The 27789-nt window shown below is 44.5% G+C and overlaps 1 protein-coding gene and 1 long non-coding RNA gene across 2 annotated transcripts in view; one reads left to right on the plus strand and one right to left on the minus strand.

Annotated features, from left to right (window-relative positions):
- The first annotated feature begins 3604 nt into the window (after positions 1–3604).
- The window catches only part of LOC135396833 (protein Smaug homolog 2-like), a 42552-nt gene continuing 18367 nt past the window's right edge, over positions 3605–27789 (plus strand). The window contains exons 1-3 of the mRNA XM_064628036.1: positions 3605–3755; positions 8180–8255; positions 14674–14752. Of these exons, the coding sequence (XP_064484106.1) occupies positions 14701–14752 (52 nt within the window). The 5' untranslated portion in view covers positions 3605–3755; positions 8180–8255; positions 14674–14700. The remainder of the gene's footprint in view (positions 3756–8179; positions 8256–14673; positions 14753–27789) is intronic.
- LOC135396837 (uncharacterized) lies at positions 7269–12633 on the minus strand. Its single transcript, XR_010423535.1, has 4 exons — positions 12510–12633; positions 8385–8855; positions 8160–8269; positions 7269–7967 (listed from the first exon to the last, which is right to left on the minus strand). It is a non-coding gene; the product is annotated as an uncharacterized LOC135396837 (long non-coding RNA).

The following is a 27789-nucleotide window of genomic DNA, read 5'->3' on the forward strand; positions in this document are numbered from 1 at the left end:
ACATAATTGTGATCTTGGGTTACAGTTTCTGACGGGCGGTCATCAGCTCTGCTTCGAATTTGTCCTCGTCATAGCTAAGCTTAAGTTAGAGGCCAGAAGAGGCGGAACACATCGGAACTCGAGTTTCAATGAAAATGCAAAAAAGTTTTCAATCCACCCCTGCTCAAGAGCCCTTGATCTCGCCATGCAAAACTTTTGATTGTGCTATACTTTTTTTCACCAACCACAGAGTTTGTTTACACAAAAAAGACCAGCAAAAGCACGTTCAAGAGAATGGGGACAGGGTAATGTTATCCTTCCAGGGTAATATGTGCGTATAAACCTTAACAGGTGAAACAGACTTGCATTGCAAAGTTGTTATGACAGGTATAACTTGTTATACCAGCCACCTATAGATAGAGCTATGGATCGTATGCGCTTCCATTGAATGATGGGAGCCCATTAATGCACCTTCAAATCATAGGGCTTTAGTAATGAGGCACCTTTTCTACTGATCTATTTTTTGGTACGAAATATACAGGGTGTCTTTTTCTAGGAACCACGAATTTTTTATTAAAAATCTGAGAGCAGGACAGATGTCATTTTTGCAATTGAGTTACACGGCCAGGCGGACATCCTCTCAAAGAAAGTATGCAACTACAAGATGACTAATTACGTAAAATTCATTAATGAACCCTTTAATTAGGGATTTTGGATAAAAGCGGGATAGCAGAATCGGATGCTGTCCTCGTTGAAACCCATTCCACGTCTAACAAATCCTGAAACGCACGTGTGTTAAAATATCCATCACTGCATTTTGATATACAAATGAGCCGAAACCGTGGCGGCTGGGAACGCAGGGAGCACAGCGTTCATTACACGTCACAGGGCCACGTGATTTGGAGCTATGGAGATGATAGGAGTAGGTGCCGATCCGCTGGCCAGATAATCCGCTTTCCGGCCCAGGTAAGCCTCCGTCGGCGTAGATGATGCGCTCTTGAAGCGCACTTTTCGGTATCGGCTCGTTTGAATAGCAAACAAAAACTGCTCGTATCTTGAAGCACAGAAACATTTCGAAATCACTGACAGTTGGAATGACTTTCGACTACGACAGTCTTTAATCCTGCCATCTTAGTTTTTCTAAAACTCGTTAAGTTAATTATTGTATTTTAGTTAATTGGTCATTGAACACTGATGCGACCAGCTAGGAAAGATGTCTGCAGGGCCAGGTATGTTAGACGCCCGAACAGCATATTTGGGGGGCTCATAGATTTTTAATAAAAAATCTGTAGCACCTAAAAAAAAAAAAGACACCCTGTATATAGTAATATATGCACAGTGTTTGCCCTAAAAGAACAGTCGGACATCGTAGGCTGCTTGTGAGACTACAGTTGTATTCGACTAAGCTGTGTGTAGATGCTCCACGCAGAATTTCATCCAGCAGAGTGTCGTAGTTTCTTAGATAAACAAGAAAAATGAACATTATGTTCTCGTCGAGTTTCGGTTTAACTGTGACAGATGCATGAACCGCCATGTCTTGGAGGATGCCACGACGGTATGTGGCAGAGCTAGAGGAGATTGGGGATTGCTTTGAGTTATGATAAAATGTAATCGACAAGTTTTCTCTGGACTTGACCGCTTGGCTGAACAAACACTGGAAGCTACTGACAGTGATATCATGGCAGTAAAACCACTAGCTATAAAATTCAATTATAAGTACTTGGTTGGCAATTTCAATTAAAAAAAAAAAAATTGCACTCCATCCCTGAGCATTATGAGAATGCTCATGATGGCAGAATTATTTTATATCTTTGATTTTGGGTCTGGTCTTTCAGGTTTAATGGGCACTAAGAAGCAAAAAAAAATGTATTTTATAAATTCTCCTTGGTATCAACGTCATTCCACGCCAAGAAAATTTTGCATGTATGGCTAGGCATTATCTTGGACTACACTAGTACCCAGCACATCATGCTGAGGCAGCAGTCAAAGAGGTGCCTGTATGTGCTTACCATGTTAAAAAAATCTGCAACACAGGAAGATATGTCAGGTTTTTACAAGTCAATCAAGAAATTTTTTAACTAAAGTATGTGCTGAAGCATGAAGTCAAATCCATAAAACATGACTCTATTGTGAGGTTTGAATACCATCCTGTCAGCATTTCTGCATAATATGCATTTAGGAATTTTTGCGAGCAAGCTCACATCTGTACCTCAGCACTTGCATATCAAATTAAGACGTCAACTCAGGTCAACTGACTAACTATGCTCTACTGCACGAAGGGGTGTTTCGTTAGGCAGAGCCGTTCCGAGGGACGTGAAAGAGGGGCAGCCGCCCAGGCCGCCCCAGAAGGTGAGCTGGATGGAGGGGCGCCGGAACCTCATAAGGTAGATTAATGAATCTATACCTGAGAGGACCTGAAGTGTAGAATTTATAACAATTTTTCAGAAACATTTTTCACTTTTCAGTTTGGATTTTTTGTAGAGCTTTTGAAGAGCAAAACATTTATGCAACAAAAGAAATATCAGTCATGTAAAAGTAGCTAAAGTTCTACACCGGTTTCTTTGCTTTTCTGGCTATTGTGCAGTCTGTAGACAGCGCTTTTAGGGGTGGAAAGATGAGGGCGCTTAACAGCCATCCTGCTGCACCTTGCCTTGGGACTTCTCCGGTCACAAGCAACCAATGGTGTTGCATTTACCTCTTGTGTAATTTCGATTCTGCATGCTGCGCATTAGATCACCTTGCAGCACACTTTATGGGGAGGATTGCCTCTTAATGGAAATATAGAGGGTGTTCAAAATTAAGCTTTCACGAGCGCTACGCAAACACAGCGATGACAGGAAACCGGATAATAACTTTACGCTACTTGTGTAAGAAACAGGTGCTGCTAATTATGTAGCACCTGTTTCTTACTCAAGGAACAGAAAAATAGCACCAGTTTTCTTTTGTTCGCCTATTTATAAAGTGCTAGTGAAAGCTTAATTTTGAACACCCTGTATATGCTATGCCATAAAGTACGTCTGCCGCATAATTCGAGCACAACAACAGCTATTGTATTTTTATGCTTTTTGACGAAATATTGCGTAATCTCACAAAGTGTTACGGGGTCTGAATAAATCACTGGTTCAGTGATGTTAGGTAAGTACATCCCGTTAATTTGTGAGCGTGCATGACCAGCCCCTACAGGAGCACAAGGTTCTCGTTTGCTTGTTGTTGCACTGGTCCTCCCCATCACCCCATGGTCCGGGTCGGACTGGCCATCCCAAGAGCCCACAAACTTTGACGTTTGACGCGTCTCGGCCGCTCGGCGCAGACTCGACGCGCACGCGCCTTCCTCGCACACCCTCTCCTACATTGTTCTGAAACTCAGGCACGCTCGACTACGCACGCAGGCGATATCAACCGGTACACGTTTTATTTTTAAAATTTTTCCTCATTTTGTGCTTAAAGGAGCGAAAGGCAACCCATCACAACGAACAAGAAAAGTTTCAAAAATAGGCCTGGAGCGCATTTCGGCCAAATCCTGTGCTAGCGTGAGCAAGTTTGAACGTTTGAACTATCGCGCCAAGGATTCGGTGTCAAACAACTTTTGATGACGTCGCCCCGTGACGTCTTTGCTGAACCGTTGAACTTCCTGTGACGTCTCGCGCGACATGAGCATGTGGGGTTTGGATACCGTAACCTTATGTGTGTGCGGTAACCCGTAAAAGGCTTGCATATTGTGCGTTTTGGCAAAGTGATGACATGCATATGACCACGGAGATCGCTCCGAGAGGCCCGTAAGTGCTCCAGCACTTTTACTTTCTCTATAGGACTTTCCACTGAATCAAGTGACCTATTTTCACGTTACCATTAGGCCTATGCAATCGTAACGTGTGTTGCGGTCAGTCAGACGAGGATTTGGATACCTCGAGAGCAACTGCCCTGAAAGATAACGCATCATCAGCAGTTCCAACCGTTACTTTTGCAACGCCAGCGATATCTTGTTAGCAAGCGGTTCAGTCTGTCCTATTTAAGCCTTTTCACATGTGTTTGAACGTGCTTGACGATGCTAGGATGAAGGATAACATGGCATGGGTGGTTTTCCTAAGCCAACACATACGGAATAATCAGCAGTGTTTTGCAACACTTGTCTGGTATGCTTGCTCGACTGGTTCTAACGTGTTTTCGTGGTTCGTGGCGAAATGTTTGTGTTATGTTCAAGGACACCACATGGTAACGGAGCTGGATGTAAACATTCATCTAGGACAGTGGTTGATACTGTCCTCTGTGCTCGTATTTCGAGTGTTTCAGTGAGTTGAGGGTTTTGGTGGTGCATGCTTTCGTGGTCAAATGTGTCCGTGCTGTAGAGGTACGGGTTCCGGAATCTTGTGCAGATTTACGACATGGTGTTACGTTGCAGACGGCAAACGTAGCAGATGGGAGTCTTGATGTAAATTTATTGCTTAGAAGCTCGTTGTTACCCGGATGTACCACTTCCCGTTTAATTCGCTACTGTATCATGTTAAGCGACGTGCAAAGGCTTCAAGGAACATTCTTTACGTCTGTGGTTTACATCCGCAGTATTGACGTGAACTTTTCGAATCCAGCAGCTTGGGTAGTTGATAACATCTGTGTGACGTCTATTCGAATCTACAAACTACTATTCGCGCCGCATATCTTTAAAACATCCTCAATTCACAGAATAACACTGTGTGTGTGTGTGATGCATACATATCAATGCATAGTGAGGGACAAGAAGAGAAGACAATGTTCGCGGAAGTCTTATAGTGGCATTCCTTAAAGTGTTAAGCTATAACTGAACAAGATACTTCCGGACTGGGGCAATTTGTAACGACTTCTGGGCTTCAGTGCCACTTTGTTTCATCAATATTTCTTCAACTGTCAAACTGTTCACATAGACACACGCTATGGAGAAATATTCGGCCTACACACTCCATTGAACACTACCTGTTGTTGCAGTGTCCAGTGTCTGTTGGTGCATTTGTGTTCTAGCCATTGAGAACACACAGACAACAGTATTTACACAACACAGTTTGTATGCACATGCTTTATGTTGGCAAGTTTAACTTAATGTTACAGTGGGAGCCACCTTAACATACCATTGTCTGTCAGTATTGAGCGTTGGATTTTTGTAAAAGTAGCTTGAGGACAACCAAAGTATGCAAGAACCAGGCTGTGTGCGGTGAAATGCATGTAGCTAAGGAGAATCCTGTTGTATAATCGTTCTTCTCTCGCATGTCTCCCTTTGTGCCTCTCAGTTATAAATGTATCACGTCAACGCACAAAATTTATTACCCTTCTTAGCTAAGGAGAGAATACAAAAATATTAATAGGAGCATCTTCACTTGAAACTCTGACTTGGAATTACCCCACAAAAGACAGAAATATTGGGTGTTTCATACAGTGCTAAGCTTGCTTGCACAAAGAAGGCAGTATGGGAGTGAATGCTACCAGCTAAAGCACTAGTCAATGTAAAAATAGAATGATATGTGTATTTAACGAAGCAAACTTTCTGGCAGAGTCTACACATCAGCTTGCTTTGTATTTGTAGGCCTCTGGGTGCTCCCGTGTACTATCTATTTATAGTGCTTTGTGCAGTTTGACGAGCTTAAATTGCCTCTACGGTTGTACAAAAATGTATGTACGTTCAGTAGTCCTAGCTTGTGCACACGGTACATTCTAAAATTTTTACAACTTGTTCATAAGGTAAAATATAAGGATTTGCGCGCTTTGAGCATCACTATTTATGAAACCTGCAATTATAAATTTTGCATTCTTCTGAAAATAACTTTACATTTAGTTCTAAAGGGTTTCGTTGTTGTTGTTGGCGAGATAGAAGCTGTAACAAACTTCCACATGAGGCTGTGGCATTGGAGGAGTGATAGCGTCGGCCATTCCCGCTGATTGCCGAAAGCATGTGACCTTACCCGTAGCTGCCTCACTGGCAGGGATGCCTACTGTAACACCTACCATGATGCCGCTTTTCTGTTCATTTGCTTGGAGTGGAGGTTCACATCTATGCATATACATAACTGTCTTTTACACTTACCCTTGCATAACGTCGGGTGAAGTACCAAAATAATTTTTATGTGCAGACTAAATGCAGACTAAATAGTAGGAAAAAAACGAGCTTGTGTTTTTTCCTCAAAGCATTTGGAACTCACTACCAGGGTGTCGAACTGAAACATTTTCTATTACGGTTTTCGTCTTGGTTCAGAGAGAACAGTTCAGTTCCAGTTCAGCTTCGGAGTACAAAAAATATCGGTTCAAAACCGGTAATCAGTTTAGTTTCTCATGGCGTAAGGAGAATTGATTGCAGCTAAAATAACCCCATTTATTCTCTCCAAGATGTCAAACAGAGGAAGAAAAAGGTGTGATGTTACAGGGTCCCACCAAGTGGCTTAGAGAAAATAACGAGCCCATCTTGCACTCTGGCACATTGTTGTGGTGTGAGGTTCGTCCACAGATAACCACAATTCTAGTTGACCTAAGCAAGAGCAAGTCATCGAGTATTTCCGGGGAAGGAGCAGACCTTTGACCCAAGAGTACGAATTTCAGAGTTTCCTACCTAAACACCGATCGACGCTATGTATTGTGCGCTTGAGCTCTTGCGGTATGCGTTTTTTTCCTCTGGACCATAAATTTCTTTTGTTTTCGTTCCGTTCTGGTTCCACCCCCTCCGAATAACGTTTTCTTTCTTTCTTTTCGGTTCTGGTTTTCGATTTCCTCCTGAACCCTTCTCACGACACGTTTATGTGTGTCGTAGTGTTAACCAAAAGGTTCTGGCAATAGGATGAGGAGAGTGTGTTGGTTAAAATTATACGTAATTATGGAACAGGATTGTGTGCGTCTACGTCCGTGTCTTTTGCTCGTCCCTTCATTATGCAAAAAGTTTTGTGGCAGAATAATGTTAAGCGGAATTGGAGGGACGAACGGGATTGGAAGAATCCACAGGTAGCTTGTTTCTTTTTTTGGAAGCTCGATGACACAACCTGACGCTGTGCGCAAGACTCGGAAGGATGAGCCACCAAACTTGACACAGTTCCAAGTGCTCCACCCACCTGAGTGCTGAACGTGGCAGGCATCCCTTAAAAGCCGGCTTGCCGGTCTATATTTGTTCCTCCGCATTCGCATTTGCGTTCGTCACCTTCTCCCGTAACACGTGGGCCGGTTTGTGCAAGCTGCTCAAACATTGTGCACCACCTTGTTCTAGCAGTGGAATGTGCTTGGACAGAGAGAGGAATAGTGAACAATGTGGGGGGCATATTGTACTCACACACAAGTTCAAGCCCGTTTCGAACACTATCTCTTCATTTATTTCTGGATGCAGATGAACAATGCACACCTTTTGGGAAGGATACCACTAGATGTGCCAGTGTGTAGATATTGCATTGGCATTAGACATGCACACATAATTATTTCAATGGCTAATACGAGGCAAATACTTATAATAAAGTCTAATCCTAGCCTAATGAAGCGAGTAGTTGGATAACAAGATCTGTTACACATCCGACACATATACAGATATAAACATGTATACTCGATATTGATACGGATCAGAATATGAAGTAGAATTAATTTTGTTTTATACCCTCGTGTGTGCCGGTTTCATCCTTAGGTATGTAGCTTCGGAACTATTCGGATATAGAATTCTGTATTTAATTCGGAAAAATCAAATTGAATAAAGGATTATTTGCTTCAGCATTTAAAAATTTGAATATTTGTACATGCCTAATTATCATGTTACTAAGAGCCTTTTCCAAAATAGTAGTGTGGCTATATCTTGTTATGCGTCAAATAATGAACATGTCAGATGTGACACCAGGGCAGGCGTCTGTGTGATGTTTTGCAATCCACCAAGATAATTCCATGCAAACATGCCGTAGTATCGTAATGCTGCTGCATATTCAGTCCGTCTTCCTATGTTCACATTTTGTTGTATAGCCTCTCGGTGCACAGAGGTGGTGTACCAGAAACTGTGACCAGTGCTGGTGACATAATCACATAATTTCACCAGTTAATGAAATCAACAGGTTCTTCACCTTCTATACAATATGTGAACATAAATCTGTAAACTGAAGCACATGCTATGATAGCTGACACCTACACTCTATATGTTTAGGAACACTTCCTACAGTCATAGTTTTGCATGTGTGATGTGCATATGTGCATTTGCTTACTTTATTTGATTCTCTAACAGGTTGGGGCTTGGGGATGCAGTGCCACTTCGGGCGTGACGGCACTTGTGGCTTCTCTTCTGCCTGGGTCTTGCTCAGGTGAGTACCGATTCCTGTAACAGCATCATTGTGCAGCATAAAGGGATAAGCAGTTGTTGAGTGATGGGCAAAGTATAGCAAAAGTAACAAAGATAATCTGGAAAAGCAGCGTGTTTCCTCGTTACGTACGTAGAGACAGTCACACACATTGTCCCGGGAGGGAGTTCCCGATGCCCGACCGATGTCAGACCGACATTGAGTTACCGCTGTGGCGTGAAAGGGGTCGCAGCTGGAGCACTGCACGGGCCAGGCTGGGAAAAGCCTTCCTTTGGCATGCCTGAGTTGATCTCTGGTTTGACATTGTGGGACCGGGTCTGTACGTTGATGGACTTTGATCGGACTCGAGCCTGTGCTACGTCACTGTTAGTTAGCCACAGCTAACTTTTATAGCCTGGCACTCTGTCATTGACGGGCTGGGGAGCGTAGAAATTTCTCAGGCTTGGACCGGACCAGGAAACGGCGAAATTCCTCAGGCTGGGCCCGGGCCAGATATGGAGCCGTCGCCCGGATCCAGGCGGGCAAATTGAAGGAATGCCGGGCTGGGGCCTAAAAATGCAGCCTGTGCAGTGCTCTAGTCTCAGCTCTTCGTCCCGAGTTATGCTGGATAAATGTAAAAGGAAGTTGTTTGCATCAACGTGAATCTGAAATCCAGGTTTTCCAGCAAAGGGAGGAAGAGATGCGTAAAAAATCGGCACCAATATACCGAAGTTCACACAGCTGTGACATCGCTGCAGGTGTCATTGCCAGTGAGACAGCGCGAGAGAGGTAATGTGCTTACGACCAGAGCTGTATAAGTTACTCAGAAGAGGTAATTACATGACAGTTACATGACTCAGGAAATAAGCTGGTTACAGGAGAAGTTGCCAAAACCCAAATGTTACTCAGTTGCAGTTACACAGCAAAAGTAACCAAATGAGTTTCTGTTGAGTTACTCCAGGTGGTGCCCATTTAAAGCAGCCAGGTATTAGTGTCCCGCACAACATGTTTCCCAGTAATGTTGTTCATGTCAGAAGCCGGGAAGGGTGTCGGTAATGGTAACGGAAACAGAAACGGTATATTACTGAAATTGGAGATAGTAACGGAAACGCAAATATCACTGTCCTCCATTACCAGAAACGGAAACGGAAACGAAAATTATCGTCCGGTATTGAATTCCGGTAATGGCTGTTACTGTTGCGCAATGACATTTCATTGACTTTTCATTTTATTTTTGTATTTTGATGACTCCATTCCCTGTAATGCTCTAAATACTACACGACAGCATGGAAACAGAGCGCAATATTGGATACCGGGGGTGCATCCCTCACTTACCTACTCCTGACATTACCTACTGACATGACATTAAGACATGAGACTTACACAACATAGACTCCACGCACTCAACTCCACCATAGCACAGGGATGACAGCGTACGATTTTTTATTTTTATTTTTTACTTTCTTCATTTCACCGTGGCTATGGCAGTATTGTTTACTACTGAGAGCGTCCGCCTATGAATGTGACATTGGATGAAAGTTACGCCCATCTTGGGTTGCTGAACTCAGAGTGACTGAAGACAGAAGACTGACTGAAGACATGTTCCTACACTTTTTAAAAAATCTTGAAAGATGTGCGCATCCCAACGATGTGTAGTGTGTACGTGTGACACCGAAGCAGCACTTGGGCAAAACAGGGTGCTGACAGAGCCGGACTGGCTGTCCTCCTGCAGCTCTGTAACAGCCGTTCCATTACCGGAAACGAAAATATAAGAGTAACGAAAATAGAAACGGTAACTAAAATACGTCCGTTATCCTTCCCTGGTCAGAAGTTCATAACTTACACAATGAACTACGTAAACAACGAAACTTATATGCAGAAAACAGTACAACTGAATAGAAGCAAGAAAGCACATCTAACATTGATGCCCAGTTAGTCGAAACAAGTGGTTTTGACCCCCCCTCCCCCCTTCATGTTTGGCAATCTCCCCCACAATTTTTTTCCTGTGTGCTATTACAATGTAACTGCCCCCAAATTTTTTGCAGCCCCCCCCCCGAGCTTGCGGTTCTGGATAAACTACTGGTTGAAACACTATCACCACTACCACTATCAAAGTATCAGACCACCACTATTACAACTATCAAACAAATTTATGGAAAGGAAGGTTAGAAATCTACATCATTGATCAGGTGTGATGGGGTACATAGCCTGTTAAAACCCCACGTGAGTATATTATATTTTGAATGAAAGGAAGCAAATGTGTAAGATCAATAGGTAAAACATGATCACAGTAGAAAAGCCTCAGTCTTTGGAAAGATACAGTACCACAGACAGAAATTTACAACAGAATTGGAAACCACAGCAGAGAGTACAAGTTACAGTAGAAATGTAATTTAATTACAGTTAGTTTCACATTTTTAGAAATATTTAAGTACAGTGTTAATTACTCAATGTAATTAATTACAGTAGCTGAGTTGCTTGTAATTAATTACTTCACAGCTCTGTTTACGGCTACCAGTGGGAACGGCCGCAGACGTCACGCTCCCCTGACGACATGGATAGACGGACATAGCGCGGATGACGTCACTCTTGTGGAGGTGGGCGTGTCGTGCCCGCACGCGGAGCTATTTTCAACTGTAAATGGCGTGAAGTGCAAGAAGTGCAAAACCGCGTTTTCGAAGAGTGTTTCTAAGTTGATGCACGGAAACAGCAAGCTGTGAAAATCCTAAACTCTTAAAAAATCTCTTCCTGGTAAGCTTCCGTGGCCGGAAGCCCAGGCTTCACTAAGCACGTCTACGAAATCTCCTGGAGCGCCGAAAACGGGCATTGCACAAATTTTCCGTTCCGCGTGCTTTCTGTGGGACGTAAGACGGGGGAACACTGCGGCACCACGTTTTTCTTGTCCGCACGCTGTTTTCTAAAATAGATATCACAGAAATAACGTGGTTGCGTTGTTATTGACGAAGCGTAGCGCTGCGAGCGCTCGTCGTGACAGAACGTCGGGGTCGGACCAGTTGTTTATTCCGGATCACTAGCACGGGGGAGCCATTATTACGCTACGTCGTAACAGTTTAATGTATCATGACTGACATGTGTCTAATGCTAAAATAACAGAACCCCCCCCCCCAAAAAAGGGGGAGGTGCAAGTAAAAATGCAAAAATACTCCAAAAGCCGGGAGACGACATAACTGGACAAAAAAGTAGAGAACTCGGACTTAACATAACAAAATAACAAGTTTTACTCAGACGTTTCGTCCGTCATGCGTCGGACATCATCAGTGCCAAACTGGATGAGAGATCATTGTTCGGGAAGAGTCAAACATGTTATTTTGTTACGTTAAGTCGGAGTTCTCTACTTTTTTGTCAAGAAAAATGCGTTAGCCGAGGACGTATTCTCTCTCTCTCTCTCTCTCTCTCTTTCTTTCTTCTTTTTTTTTTGTGTGTGTGTTTACAGCCGACCCACTACCACTATCCACCCCTGACTACCACTAACTACAGAGCCACAACAGCGGCGCAAGCCTTCTTGCGAGAAGCGAGAGAGGTGCGCATGCGCAGCACGCGGGTATGGGAGGAGGAAGGGAGGAGAGACGTCTTCTCCGAGGCTTCACACATCCAGATGGTCACGATTTTCCAACCTGGGGGGGGGGGGGGGGGTGTAAAGGGGATCTGGATAAATCACTGGGTAGGAAGAGTTTCTCCCTCTTTCGAAAGAAAAAAAAAAGTTGTGTATTCTGTTTTTCTCTGGTGAAATTTCTGTTGTTTCGGCGGCAGTTCATTGACTCTGCGAAGTGGGTATTATTTCGGCCGCTTTCGCATGAAGGCTCAGAACACTCACTTTCACCGCTTATCTTGGCTGAATCCGAAGCAAGGAGGGTTTACGATAACACGTTTACAAGCTCGTGAGATAAATCATGTGACTGTAATACAGAGAATGGTCTGCGAAGTCCACTCGTACAACATTCAGGCGCGACCAAAGTGCAGAGGTGTCCCGGATCCAGACCCTCGCTTTGGATGGGGGGGGGGGGGGGGGCGGTATCTTTGTTGAAGCGCGTAACTGGGGAGGGGAGAGAGGGAAAACTAATGTATGAGTCATACAGTATGACCTAATATATACAGCATGCATGAACTAACAATTTTGGAAGGGCGATCGCCCAACCGCCCCCTCTCCCCTTGGATCCGCCACTGATTACGATACACGTGAGTACGGGAAAGTATTGCACGCGTAAACTCTTCGCACTTCTGCATTGTCTATCAAGCCACCAAATTGCTCGTCCCCACCTGAACCGCGTCGAGAGCACAGTTCCTGACGAGTAGAGGCCGGAGCAGTCATCTGCTGAGAAGCACATTTATTAGAATCGTGTTGGTTATTATACGCTGCTTCACCCGTAAGGCACCAGGAGGCGCAACGCCTGAATTCCTTGCGAACGTCATCCGACTACGACGCACACGTCACGTCAGCTATGCGTACTGCGACACACCCTTCGTTGCCGAGTACGATGTGCATGGATACGTGTCTCTACTGCCGCTTTTTGTTTCGGTCTCCATTTCATTCACCGTCGTCGCGAACCGTTTCTTTCTGCCCTGATTACGTTGGCGCCACTGATGCTTGCTTCCTTGGTGCAAAATAAGAAAGCATTTCGGCTTCTTTTAAATTCCCCTTTTTCCGCACTTTGCTACGTAGCTTTTTTATTTATTCTTTTTTTTTTTTTTTAAAGCAGAAGTTTCCTGGCCTTTTCCTTCTTCTTTTTACTATAACAGAGTATGGGAGTCAGGAAACGTGCATGGCTTTGAGATGCTTCCTAGTTTGCCGCTTCGTCCAGTCAGTGCGGTATCTCGTCTCTCGTCTGCGTAAGAGGAAAATTTGCTGCGGGGCTGAATCGGGCGACTGGTTCGGTAGCAGACGACGTGTGTATCAATTGGGTTTTGTGAGGATAGGCTTTTGATCGCAAACGGTTCTCGCTTTTTCCCTTTCGCGCGTAGTTGATGAGATGCTAAATTTAGGATTTTGTTGAGTACATTCTAGATACGATTTCTTGATGACAGTAGGTGCATACGGTGGCGAATCGTCTGATGAGAAACAGAGGGCGTCTTCCCAGTTGTGTGGAAATGAGTACAAACGCTTTGATTTTGGGGTTTATTACGTGCATAGTACTGCACGCCCCAGTATTAAAGGGACAATATTTCTACGTGTCCTACATGACGAGATATAAACAGGGTTGTTCGTTTTCGGGTTTTAAGAATTTTGCAGTTCGGGTTTAAAAATCGAATAATATTTTCACACGTACATCCGGGGAGAAATCGGGTGCTTCCTCCTCCATTTGATATGCATCAAGGGTTTTCGGGTGAAACCTGTCATCTCATTCAAGCCACCATTGTGGTAATGAGCCCAGAAACCAGAATTCTTATTGCCCTGTGATTACAACAGGCAAAATTTGCAAGTGTACGAAATCTCCCATATTGCATATCTACGTGTCATTATCGAGTTCTATGACCTCCTGTGGCACTCGCACAGGTTGGAACAGGTCATCAGACAAGGAGCAGTTGTATAACTGGGGGGACTGAATGACCTGGGGAATTGCAACATCTGTGCCAGATCTATGAAAGCTCGTCTTTTGGATCAGCAAGGCGGGATTATAAAAGGAAGACACGCAGGTCTCCTCCTGTACCTGTTCTGGTTGATATCATGATTCACCCGTTTGAGGGCCCCGAAGCTTGCGGACCTCGGGGATTCCTAGTAGCAATCTGGTTGAACCCGAATTTCAAAAAGTGTGTTCGGGGTGCAAATATAGTGAAGAATCGGGTTTAACCCGAAAACGAAGAACCCTAGATTATAAATAATCGAACACACGTACGCGTCAAGCGCTGACGTCAAGGGAGCAATGGCTACGGCCACTCCAATTGGCTCTCGCCAGCACGTGACCTCTCCCGCGGTGCCTTGCTTGCGAACGCTCCTGCTCCCTTAGAAGTCGGCCCAGGACGCACATTCCCCCAGGGCGTCAGTCGTGACGTTGCCCACCTACGTGAGGCCGACAACGGCAAGCCCTTTCACCACCCACCACCACCACCATCCTGCAGTGATGTGAGAGCCGGATGAGTTTCGGTATTCGCGATGCCCATTTACTCTTCTCTTACTGCCTCTGGTGTACAGTTCTGAATGCTGTTTCCTGATTGGTTGATTGATTGATTTAAAGAAAATACAAAATTCAGATTTTGGCTGCACTATTGTGGTTCCTATCGATGCGAATTGTAATTGTCTTTTCACATTTATCTGGAAAAACTCGGAACAAAGTCCCGCAGCCTCTTGAATATCAGGCAGTAATGTAATACAGCTGTTGACGGTGGACAACAATTAAGAAGTTGTCTGCAGCGTGAAGTGAGAAGGGATTGACGAAGAGAGTGTTCGATAAATAGGAGAGAATGTGACCTCTTGATTGATCTATAGGACCTTCCGGGGTGGTGCTGGGCCGCCATGCCCGCTTACTGTGTCCAGAGCAACCCTGCAAGAGGGGAGACAGCTGACGGTGAGTGTACACCATTCTCTCTCTTACCTCTGTTGGGGGGTCAAGGCGAACTGAGGTGTCGCCAAAAGTAGCGCGTTATCATCGACGCGTTTGATATAGAAACGAATTCATTGAACCGTGTTCCATCCTCATTTCCCGGGCTTCAATTTCCGACCTGCGATACGAACTTCCCGGAAAGGAAATCTGGAGCTGGTTTTCAAGCTCGTGCATGTCGTAGGGATTGATCTACACAGTACCATTTTTCGCGGCTTATCCGTTTCGAGAAACACATAAGCTACCCGGCCGCAGCGACCGTGCTCGTAATCATAGAGTACGATTCACTAAAGCTCTCTTCTGTCAGCGTAGTCATCGGGAATGTATGGAATGCTCTGTGTTCCCCTTTTCGTTTTGATATGTTGTGCGCTTGTCAAAAAATTGTGGGAGAAAACGTCGCGACGCTTTCAGCGTGAGGGTGTTTTCCTTGCTGCTTGGTTTTCGTTAACCTATCGAGCTTTCGAAGCCTGCCAAAGTTTGGGCCACGGACGTCGAATTGTTTTGCGGGAGTTCTCTGTTGTGGAATTCTGTGGGAGCGCCCCATTTGGAATCTAGCGGTGAAGCTACTCATCGACCCAGCTATTGCTTCCTCAATTTCTGCAATGCGTTGTACTTCAGCTTACCTTAGTATTTTTGTACAAGCGGTGGATGTCCCACGGAAGATGTTTCATTCTAAAGTTGATTATCATCATCATTCTACGCGTTTTCATAGGAGCGGTTGCTGTCGTCTGCTACGGTAGTCGTACGTCCGCTTCTGCGCGTTCAAAATTCAAATTTCCATTGTCCAATCATGATGGAGATCTCGCGGGCCGATGAGTAGCGCCCCTAGCGGGTCGTGCGGACGGGCTCCTAGGGCTTGCCGATTATGACATGGTCGTTATAATCTATTAGGTCGTGGTTCCGACACGGCCAGTATATTCGTGGTGGTGTTTTACTGCCCCAAGGAGCACGCCTCATTGAAGTTGCGGGAGAAATGTCTGGTCGTCGAACATAATATATAATACATAATAATAATATAATATATGGAAGTACCATTGATGGTTGAGGATATCGATGCCGTACACCGGGTCCCCACACATAATCCAGATAAATCCAACATTGTTTGTAGATTTATCAGTCGAGCTAAGAAGGAGAGTATCCTTAAGGCTGCAAAAAGGAAACGTCCTACAGTCGCTGCATTGGGTCTACAGGGAAATGACCCCGTGTTTGTTAGCGATCATCTGTGCCCGTATTACAGAAAACTGCTGGGACAAGCAATAGAAAAAAAGCGGCAATGCAACTGAAGATATGTGTGGGTTTCCCGTGGTACAATTCTAGCAAGGAAAAATGATAGCTCAAGAGCTGTTTCAATCAAAGCTGAATCTGACCTTGCACTGATAGTCTAGACGAGTGCCAGTTTTTGTTTTTGAATACTCTGAACAATGGCTGATATGAAACTGAGATTGTTGCATGTGAATATACGGAGTTTACGAAGGAATTTTGATGTTTTATCATGTTTTTTTAGCCTTGTATCCATGTGATATCTTGTGTTTAAGTGAAACATGGATTTATGAAAACGAACATTTTGTGTTGCCGGGCTTTGATTTTGTCGGGATGTCCCGACAATTACGAGGGGGAGGAGTCGGCATCTATATCAAAAACACATATGAATTTATTATTCGCGCTGACTTGAATTTCAAGATAGATAACAGCTGCGAAGCTTTGTTTATAGAGTTAAACAAAAATCTTATAGTTGGAGTGGTTTACAAGTCTCCCCACTTATGCAATAATCGTTTCATGACTAAAATTGAGGATTTATTCATTACACTGAGCTCCCATAAATATAGTACTTATATCTGTGGCGATTTCAATATTGACTGGTTAGATGACAGCTTATCCAGCTCTTACAAAAATCTAATAAGGTCGTATGCATACAAAAATATAATCACAAAGCCTACGCGAGTGTCTAATGAAACAGCCACGTTGATTGATCATATAATAACTAACGTGGAAAATGACGACGGCAGCGCTGAAGTTATTGAGGAACACATCGCGGACCATTTTCCAATATCTGCACTAATCACTCTTCGAGGTAATGAATCTCTACTTAGAGACCCTAAAATCTCTAGGCGCATAAATTATGCACTGCTACGTCAGCTACTTACGAATTACTTTGAAAGACCAATAAGGCAAGACTGTGTTGACGATAAATGTCGGCACATTATATCTTTGATTCAGAAGGCGATAAATGAATCAAGTACACCGACCCGTGGTCACTACAGTAGCCCCGTATGTCCTTGGATGACAAAAGACATTTTAAATATATTGAAAGAGAAAAACTATTGGTCTCGCAAGCGAAATAAGGACAAAACTAGCGATTATATAAAACGGAAGTTCAATTATTATCGTAATTTATCCGTAAAAATGATGAGACCACGTAAACAGATATACTTCGGTGAGTTAATTCGTGTTACTACGGATCCTCGTAAGGCCTGGAGTATCATAAATGAAGTTATCGGGAAAGGCAAGCGTGGACACGTTCTACCGGACTCTAATGGTGACGTCAATGACTTATGCAAAAGAATGAATGAAGCCTTCACAGTTACCAGTTCCCTTAGTGGCGATGCTGGAAAATCTTTGAGTTACGTAAAAAATCCTGTTGCGAGTACTTTTGCATTATATGAAGTTACCGCTGAAGAAGTTTTAAAAATTGTGCAGAAGTGTTCGGGCAATACTGCTCCTGGACATGATAACATAAGCATGAAAATCATTAAATATAATATTGATATATTGTGTCCAGTGCTTGTTGATCTGTATAACTCTTCCATTCTCGAAGCCAAGTACCCTGATGCCTTTAAGATTGCTAGGGTCGTTCCGGTATATAAGAGTGGACCTCGTAACATTTTGTCGAATTATCGGCCGATTTCGGTTCTCAGTGCATTAAACATTATATTTGAGAAAATACTATCTGTTAGACTTACAAGATTTCTTTTAAAGCACAATGTGATCAGACCTAGCCAGCATGGTTTTCGTTGTACTCGGTCAACAGCAACTGCCGTTCTCTCAATTTCAGAATTTATAAATGCGTGTTTTGATAATAATGAAATTTGTGTTTCGATATTTCTTGACTTAAGAAAGGCATTTGATAGTGTATCTCATGATATTCTGCTTTGCAAATTAGATACTTATGGCTGTAGAGGACATTTACTCGATTTGTTTACTAGTTACCTTAAAAATAGAACCCAAGTCGTGTCGGTAGATGGGTGTCGCTCCCATGCGTTACCAGTCCATATGGGAGTCCCTCAAGGATCTGCCCTAGGGCCGATCTTTTTTCTTCTTTACGTAAATGATTTTTCGACCGCGGTAAACACTGATAGCATTATGTATGCTGACGACACCGTTCTGCTTTTTAAGGGTTCGTGTATTGACGACATTCAAGCCAAAATTCATTGTGTTGTCCCACACCTACTAGAGTGGTTAGAGGCAAATTCATTAACATTAAATCTTACAAAAACTAAATATATGGTCTTTAGTTCGTATCGTAAAGCTGTTAGATTATCGAATTTTAAAATACAAATCAAAGGGGCAAACATAGACTGTGTTAATAGCATTAAATACCTTGGTGTCATCCTAGACTCTCATTTGCACTGGAAGCCACATATTTCGTATATATGTTCTAAGCTTGCACGGGCAAATGGCGCACTATTCAGGGCGCGACAGGTACTCTCAGTTCCTATTCTCAGAACTTTATATTTTGTAATTTTCCAATGTCATTTGTTATACTGTGTAGAGTCATGGGGGCATACCTATCAGTCTTATCTGAACCCAGTTGAAGTTCTACAAAATCGTGCAGTCCGTATTATATCCAATACATATCCGAGGATCTCTTGTTCTAGTCTGTATCAACCATTAGGCATTCTGCCATTTAATCTTTTATGCTTTGAGAGAACTGTATTGATGATAAAAAATTGCATTATGAATGAGGGAGCTGTTGCTGGAGTAAGGCTTATATCTGTTACACGCACGAGCCGTGCTATGTTGGAACACCACTTTAATGTTGCGCAGTTCTCGAATATATATGGTAAGCGTCTTCTGCGACACCAAGGAGTTATCAAGTGGAACTCTCTGCCTCTATATGTTATAATGTCTAACAATTTAAAATTAGCTGTGCGAAGGTTCCTACTGAATAAGTGTTAGTATTACTGTTTCTTGCTATAAGTGTTAGTTGGTATGATTACGTTTTTATGTTTGCTGTCGACTGGATGTCGGTAGCTTGGCACTGACATTTGACTGTTGCTGCTGTTGAACATTGTTACTGTATTTTTTCTCTCTTTACCGGATCGTACTAGCCTTAGGCTATGATCCGTATGGATTATGCAGTTATGTTGTTTAAAGCATGTGTCAAAAAAAAAAAAAATGGTGGTCGTATGTTTTCGATAACGAGGTGGTGGCCCTTGATTGAAACGAACGCTAAATTTCTTGTTGAGCTCCTCGATAATAATCGATGCATCAGCAGACGCACGACGAATCGGTCACGAGAAATGGTGCATCTGACGAAGACAACGTCCTTTACGATGATTGAGGTGTTGCGGTAGTCGATCCTGTATAGTTACTGCAGTGGTTCCCAGGGACGACCGTTTTCGTGTGGAACAGGTTTTGTGTTGCCTCCCTCTGAGCCCCGTTTTACAGTGGCCTGTATAGCTGTGTTGCACGGTGACGGTTCGCCGCTCTGCTTTTCTCATCATTTTATCCTGTTCGGGAGTAAAGAAAGATAAAATGGTGATGTCCATACCAGGAAATGTTTAACCACCAGAAAGGGTTGTACCTCCTCTGACAGCTGCCTGTCGTCTGTATGTGTAGAAAGGTAGAACAGAGACTGTTCTTCTGGGCAGTACGGTACCGTATTGTCTTCTTCCCCCCCCCCCCCCCGATCTATAAAAATAGGGCAAGGTAGTCGTGAGTCATTGATGAGATACACATTGAAAATGTACGCACAAATCTGCCGTTGCGAACGGTGACATTCGGGACGAATTAACTCTGTAATAAGAACCTAGTTGGATACGACGCTCGCAGCGGTCACTTGCAGTGAAATGCTGTGGTAGTGTTGTTCTTATTTATTTTCGCTTGGAACTGTTTTTCCATACACTTTTTTTTTTACCCGTGCTGGCACGCACTGCATGCACTAGGCTGTAGCCAGAGTTCCACATTACCTTTTCATTCAGTCTTGCATACTGCAATGCATGAATTCAGTCTTCCGATACCATTCGTGGCCCCTAAAGTCTTGTGTGCGTAAACCGAACCGTGCCTCTAACATCCTTCGCGAATCAAGTTCCCGCGATTCACTTCCGAAAGCGTGAATGCGTGAAGCGTGAGTGCGTCTGCAAAAGAAGGAAGAAGAAGAAAAATAAAAGGAGCTGCTGGAATATACTACTACCAGGAAGGGAAAGTTAATATTGCATCTGTTACGCCCGGTTTCACCAACGTTAGTTAGCTTTAGACCGAGAACAAGAGTTGCTGAAGCTTGAAGTTAACACTCAAATCTTTTTTTACAAGCGCTAGTTAGTGACAGGATGAATCTGACAATAACTCCCTGTAGTGAAGCAGAGTTAAACGTTAAATTCAAGTTAAGGAACCGGTGATCTCGGTTCAAGTGTTAATCGGCGTTGGTGAAACTGGGCCTCAATGTCACAAGTGTGTCTGTGCGTAGAAAATATCACCCCTCTTGAAAAAAATCCAGCAAATTGCACCACACCCCCGCGAACCCGTGTAGATTATCAGCATGTGGGAACAAGCGGTGCTTGGTCCCGACAATAATAATCATGTTTCAGTCTCTGTTTCTGGTACACGAAAAACTCATCTTTTCGTTTCCGTTTTCAAGCTACTTTCGGTTCCAGTTTCCGTTTCCGAAGCAATATTTGGTTTCTTTTTTCGGTTCCGAGCTATTTTCGATACCCGTTTTTGGCGTGTGCTCAACGGTTGCGGATTGGATTGGACTGCCTAGTGGTCCGCCCAACAGCTTATAAAAATATCAATAATACTGACTTTTGTGTCACTGAATTACCTTGTTCCGATCAATGTACTTCAGTGACACAAGAGTCGTGAATAGTGACCATAAGATACTTCGTACTGCTCTATGACTTTTTCCCACGAATCGATACCGAGGGTGTACACAGTTTCTCCTGTGGAAGAGGTACAAGAACGTCACTGCTACCTCTCCCACGTGCTCGGTTAAAGACATACGTTCTATTTCTTGCTATCACCACTCCAAGAGACGACAGCGTGCCCTTGGCAGCGACACGAGGAACCATGTGAACGAACGATGTGACGTCCGGACCGACGTCGCAAATGCCACTACCGATCGCCTCTGGGTCCGAGCGAGGAAGCAGTGAAAGTTTGTGAAAGTAAACCCCCCCCTCAAGCCACGAAAGTGTGTCGCTTTTTTTCTCTCTCTTTCTGACTTCCCTTTGCGGCAGCCAGGCAGCGCGCGCGGAAACTGGGCCGGTTGACCGACAAAAGCGAAAACCAGGCCGAAACGTCTTGTCGAGACGAGGAAAAAGGAATCACGTGGCGGGTTTCTTGCTTCCTCGCCTGTCTCAGAGAGCTTGTCCGCTGGAATACGTACCTGTATGCAGTGTGTGTGTGCTTGAGAGAAGATGCAGCTGGTGCAAGGCATCGGCGCTTGTTGGCCCTTGGTGGAACTGCCTCTGGATACAGGTGAGCTACGGTACAGAAAGTGTGCGTCGACTGGGGCATTCCAGGGGACAGTGTCAGGACGTCGGATACGGGTCCTGCGAAGGAATGAGACTCTCGGTTCAAGAGTAGCCGAACAACGAGCGCATCGAGGATTGTGGGGACGCGTTCGAGCGACACCGTGTGGTCGCGGAGTAAAGTGACCTCTGGAGGATGACAATGAAGCACGGTGTCCGGAATGCAAAGATCTGGGCCCGCTTGCACGAACGCTGAGGGGATACCTCAGTGGTGTCCTCAGTAGTGCTTCGGGCACGCGGTACGGTGGTCAACGCTGCTCGTGCCTAAACCACTGCCAAAGATGCTGAGGGGCGGTACTCAGGAATTTCCTGCACGTTCGTCCAAGCGGGCCCTGCACCTCGGTGCCATGCGCAACGTTTTGGCTACGATGCCGCTCTACGGCGCGGTGTTCAGGAGTCGAGGGCGGTTCACGCTGTGCAGGATGTGTACGTATGGAACGGACATGGGATCCCACGTGTCCTATAGGGCTAACGAAGGTTCATCAAGATCGGTACGCGCGGCAATGCGGAAGAGTGGTAAAATGCTTTTCTCTTTTTTTCGTCCGCTCGACTTGACTTCCTGGACGGGTTGCGTGTGAGTTGCTGGTGTGTGTCTCAAATATTGCCCCTTCAAGTGCAATGGTCCGATGGGGGTCAGGGGCTGGTAGACGGACAGGCAGTAATTTGTTAATCGTCTCTGCACAGGAACGTGTGGTATGTTCCATTTGTCGTCGTGGCTGGTGGTTTGCTTTGATGCGACATAATGAAATCCTCGTTTACGTGTGGTGAAGTACATAAGATGGCAACACTGTTGCTGGATCGCGTCCAATTTTCGCTTAGTAGTATTTGCATGAAACAGTGGATCCCGATTGAAAAAAAAAGAGCAAAACACGCCCGCTTTTCTTTTATTATTATAACAGTGGTCGTGCTGCCGAGGAGAGCTTGTTTATCCTTCTTGTGCTGTGGACATGCAGATATACGTCGTCTGCTTCAGCATCAGCCTTCAGCATTGACGAGTTAGTTCTGGCGACTGCGATACTTTTTGATCTGATTGAGGTCTATGCATATCTTGTAAGCGTGAATACTCTTCTAGCATATGTTAAGTCGCTGTCGTCTTTAGCATCAGTGCAAGCTGGGGGGCCGACGACGTCACACAGTGTCACTCCATCACCTTGCATCACCTCGGACGAAGAGTGTGCAGATGCTGCAAATATGAGGAACAGGAGCCCAGTACGAATTGGCTTTCTCTGGAATGTGACGAGCTCGCCTTTAATATTTCTGAATCGAAGCTATTTTTATGATTAATAGCGTGCTCCCGATGTTTTCCTCGAGTAAGAGGCGCAACTGAATGTTTGCAACCTCTCTCCAGTTTCCGGAGGCGACAGACCAGCCGTCTCCTTTGTCTATATCCTAAGCAGGACGACATACTGAAAGTTCAAATACACCTGGACCACTCATAATTTTGCTATCGTACCTTTAACCTTTTACGCCTACTTTTAAGTCACATTTCTTCTTGTTGTTGTTTTGCTCTTTTTTTAGCGTAGTTACGTTGGTTTTTAACTAATTTCAGCGCAGTTCACCATAGTCTGTCACACTGCAGCCGAACTTGCATTCGCGTTATTAAAACCCAAATCATCGTCATCCTATCAAGTACATGGGGTGGCTGTCAGGAGTATTATCAGTGGGGTGATTCATTTCGCAGCACTGCCCACGAAAAAGACAACTCCGATCTAACTCGTCTACGGTGGACGGGTAGATCGAGGTTGCTCAGAAGCACAGTGTACTTAAAAAGTGCCAGTGCGTAGGGATATAGGCAATGCACCTCCATGCACTGGCACTTTCGGCACACTGTGCTGCTTGGGATCCTATGTGGATAACTAACGCACAAGGTGCATACTGGAGGTGCACAAAGAAGCATACAGATCGTGTCCGGCACCCTGAGCACTCGCGTGTATTGTAGATGCAATGGACTGGCGGCAAAGCAGCGTTCTATGAACTCATGGCGCGAATTGTTCCTCCTCGATAATAATCCCGTTTACTGCAGTTAGTGTAGTAGTATCTCTAGATTTAACACTGTCCACCTGAAAGTCGTCTGAACGTTCACTGAAGTCTCGGGGCAGAGCACATCGCATACGGTAACCCTCCACGAGCACGGTGCTCCAAGGCAATCCGTACCGTGCCACAATGTTGCCAGCGAGGGCACACTCTTTTGGTTAGCACTTTTCTGGAATTTCATTCAACATCGCATCATGGTGGGCCCTACTTACATCATATCAACATCACCATCACTTCAAAACGCATCAACATCACACTCCCTCATTCGACATCAGCATCGCAACCCTGCAGCTTCGAAGCACATCATTGGAATTCAACTTCCAAACCCATAAATCGATTTCAACTGAAAAATCGATCATTTACCTTCAGCGTCACATCACGTTATAGGGCATCGTTCAACATTACATCATTCTCCGTGGTGTGATGGTGAATGATATCCGCGATGGCCATCGTGAGCGCGCTGATGCAGCTGCTGCTTCCTAATCGAATGCCGTTGATAGCGAGCGACATGATGCGCAAACTTTAGCCGTCGGAACATCGTAAACCAGGAAGATATGTAGGGATACGGAAATTTTGTCGAGGATGCCTTTCGGTACCTGATTCCCATGTCTTCTATCTTGCTGTCGTGTGTCATATGTACAGAGAAACCTCGCTTTTTCGGACGTCCGTCAGATCAAATGTGGAACCTGTTTGTTTGTTTGTTTGTAAGAGAGAAAAAAAGAGAGGAGAAATTTACTCGTCTCCCGACGTGTTCTGCTATGTGAAACTTGTTGTTTTCTTTACGACAGGATTCATGGTCGCGCATTAGGGAAAATCGTGAAAAACGTATAACAGACAATTTGTTTTCTTCGTGTGCGGACAGCACATGACATTCAACGACGCGGATTAGAGGAAATAGGGGGAAGGGGTGGGGATGTGTTCCTCGTGATGGTAGCCCATTTTATTTTTTATTTTTTTATTTTATTTTTTTTGGGGGGGGAGTAGTAACCGTATTAGTAGGAGGGCTGTTTCTATTACTTTTAATGCTGCTATCTTACCTCGTGTAATATGCCGATGTCCGTGCGCAGTTTACTGTTTTATCCCTGTATGTTTTATTGCAGCCGTAGATGAAAGGCCAGTACGTAGGTTAGGTTGGATTGGGTTAGTAATAGCCCTGGCCTAAGACAATGATGTGCATATACAAAGAAACTTAAACTGTAATGTGCGGACAGTCACATATAGAAGAAAAAATGTAAAGGCGCCCGAGTAGAGTTGCCCATTTATTTGCCTGTTCGTTCGTGGCACTCGGACGAGGTAGGAACAGGTAGGTAGGTAAGATGAAACAATTGATGTTCTGAGGCTGGAACACATAGAAAGGACAAATACATACAAAGCCTCAAGTGCCTGAGAAATTTATGATGAAAGGTGGAAGTCACTGAAAAGGTTAGCCATCTGTCGACGGGGTGTTCTTTTTTTTTTTTTTTTTTTCGATCTCTCTTTCTAATGGTTAGCGTGAAATCGATATTTAAAAAAAAAACGTCATCTGCCTTACGAGCGCCCGAACATTTGTGAGAACATGTGAGAGAAGGTTGCCGGCTATGACTAGAAGAAAGATATGCGTAGAAAGATAACCTGCCTCATGTTCCAGAACAAAGTTTGTGACGGCTCCTGTCAGGCCGGCAAGATGACGCTGTAGGCTGTACGGTCGATATACAATAGTTTTTTTTTTTTTTTTTTTCGGTTGGTATAATGAGGGTGCTCTGTTCTCGGCTGTCGTTTCTTTGCTGCATTTGATTGACGACGTGTTCTGCTTCTGCTGTGAATCTCAGAGAAGGTTCAGATTGCAGCATAAAGAAACACCAAACAACTGATGAGTGGGAAGTTTCACCGCGGCATAAAGAAAATGCCGCAGAAAAATAAGCGTTGTAGGAAAAGCTATATACGGCCCACGCCTTTTTGCATTTGGAACTGAATGTGACCTTCCAGTCCCGAGGTGTCACCGCTGCCGACACTGTTTCCCGCTTTTTCTTGCGCGAGAACTCAATGTCCATCTCGATAGGCGTAGGATCCGCACCTTTGTTTTTTCCTCTTACACGCCCGTGTTTCAGAAATCTGGGCCGTGTCGATCGCATAAAATATATTTTACTCAATACTGCGCAAACCGCTTAGGTTCTACCAGTCAACTTTCCTAGTTATAATATTGAGTGAATTTTTCTTCTCGTATCGTTATATTTAATAGTTGGCACATTGCATTTACTTCGGAACAAATAATGTGATTTCCGTGTTGGATATCGTCTACTCCTGCATTTAGGCGTACGTCGGGCACAGAACGGTGTCGGCAATGAAAAGAGCGCATATATTTGTCCCTTTCCCTATCGCTAGACCAGCCACTTGCTGGCGTCCTCGCGCGGAAACCGGATCATTGTGCTAGTGCGCTAGGTGACTAGCCACGAGACGGGCATGTGGTGGCACAATCACGACACAAGCGCATTTAAAGGAAGGCATAGCTTTCATGCCGGAAGGTAAAGTTATCTGGTCGGAACACGTGGAGGAGGATATGAGAGGACAAGCTTCCAAAATTACTTCCAATTTGTCCACAAAATGGCGATGTTAAATAAACTACAGTAATGCGGCTTTTCCCTCAGTTTTTTTTTATTGTTTGTGTGCGTGTGTATGTTTACCTTACGCAAAGTTCACACAGACACTGATTTTTAAGCACAATTTGCGTGTATCAAAGCGAGAAATATTATCGTGGAGAGAGATCTCAAGACTTCCTTCCGCATTCGCGTCGTCTGCTACATACCACGCTCCTTCTCAATGTCGTCTGCCCGTGATTTTCTGCGCGCGCTGCAGAAGTATTTTCGGATTCGTGTGCGGAAGTCAAGTCGAGGCAAAGATACTAACATTTTTCACGTTTCCTTAAAATGATCCGTACATTATTGTGTGTGCAAATACACAGTAAACTTCCTCATATCTAAAAAAAAAAGCCAAACGCTATGCGTTGTGAGATTTTAGTTGAATCGATGCAAGCAACACGTTCGCTGGTTTAGACTCCTTGTACGACGTTTAGTGAGCCAATAAAAAGAAGATAAAAGCTAAAGCGATGTACGTATCAAGTTAGCGGGGCACAGTTTCGCTGTGTGTGGCTTCATTTACATTTGACACGCCTGCCTATGTCGACGCGGAACGTTTAGTGACTGTAGGTTGGCGTATTGCAATAGAATGACCTTGAACGTTTTGTCGACTGAATGACGTTGCACCACGCTGTCCATTGACAGAAAAGGCTCTCTGCTGCAGCCGCTTCTGCCGACTGGAGAAAGCGGCGGCTTTGTCCTAACTGGACTGCATGGAAGCGTCTTCGATCGTGCCGGCCCAAGGATGCATTCACCCCGGAAGTAGCAGGCCGCTCTTCTGCGAAACGCTGTCATCCGTCTTTTCCATGCTGTGGCCACAAAACGTCGGGATGCTAGAAGCTTTGTAGGCCACCCTATTCTGTAGAAAATGTGTTTCCTTTGTTTCAAGAAGGGAGAAAAGATAATTACTTTTCCTTCTGTATAACCGAGAAACTTTTTCACACCCGAGGTTTGATGAACGTAAGACAGAAAATAATGCAATAGACCTCACACTTTGGTAGCACTAGCCCAGAGGGTGGCTTTTGCCTGTTTTCTTTTTTTGCTGTTGTTGACATTTGGGTAGAACTGCCACAGTTATTGGCGAGGGTGAGCTTGAACCGCATGCCCCGAAAAGCGTTCGAGTTCTTTCCGAACCGAATTCCGGGCCGAATTCGGCTCGATCTGTCCAAGCCAGATTTCTGTTCCGAAATGGGAAGTGACGCCAGCCGAAAAAGTAGCAAGCATCCAATGGCTATTCAGTTGGAAAGAGAACCATAGCAACAATGACGTGGCAGTCGGGTCGCCTGTTGCCGTGTGTGCGACTTCTACACCTATGAATACAGGGATTATCTCATTGAGCTGGATGGTTGAAAGGGAATGTGCACTAAGTCAGAGGTCGTCGGCCGAACTTCGGCTTGCAGTTCGGCATCATGCGGTGATGCACGTACGGAAAGAAAGTTCGGTCCCGATTTCGGTTCGGGCAGTTTTCGTATATTTTTTCGTGCCATGCGGTTCAGTCTGAATCCAGGGAACGTCCTCCCCCGCCTTCCGTTAGCCGGCCTTGACTGTTTTTGCTAAGCTCTGGTTTGCTTCCGGTTCCGAGAGTATTGGCTCCGATGCTTTGGTCCCCTTG

The sequence above is a fragment of the Ornithodoros turicata genome, chromosome 6 (genome assembly GCF_037126465.1).
Source record: "Ornithodoros turicata isolate Travis chromosome 6, ASM3712646v1, whole genome shotgun sequence".
Taxonomy (NCBI): Eukaryota; Metazoa; Arthropoda; class Arachnida; order Ixodida; family Argasidae; genus Ornithodoros; species Ornithodoros turicata.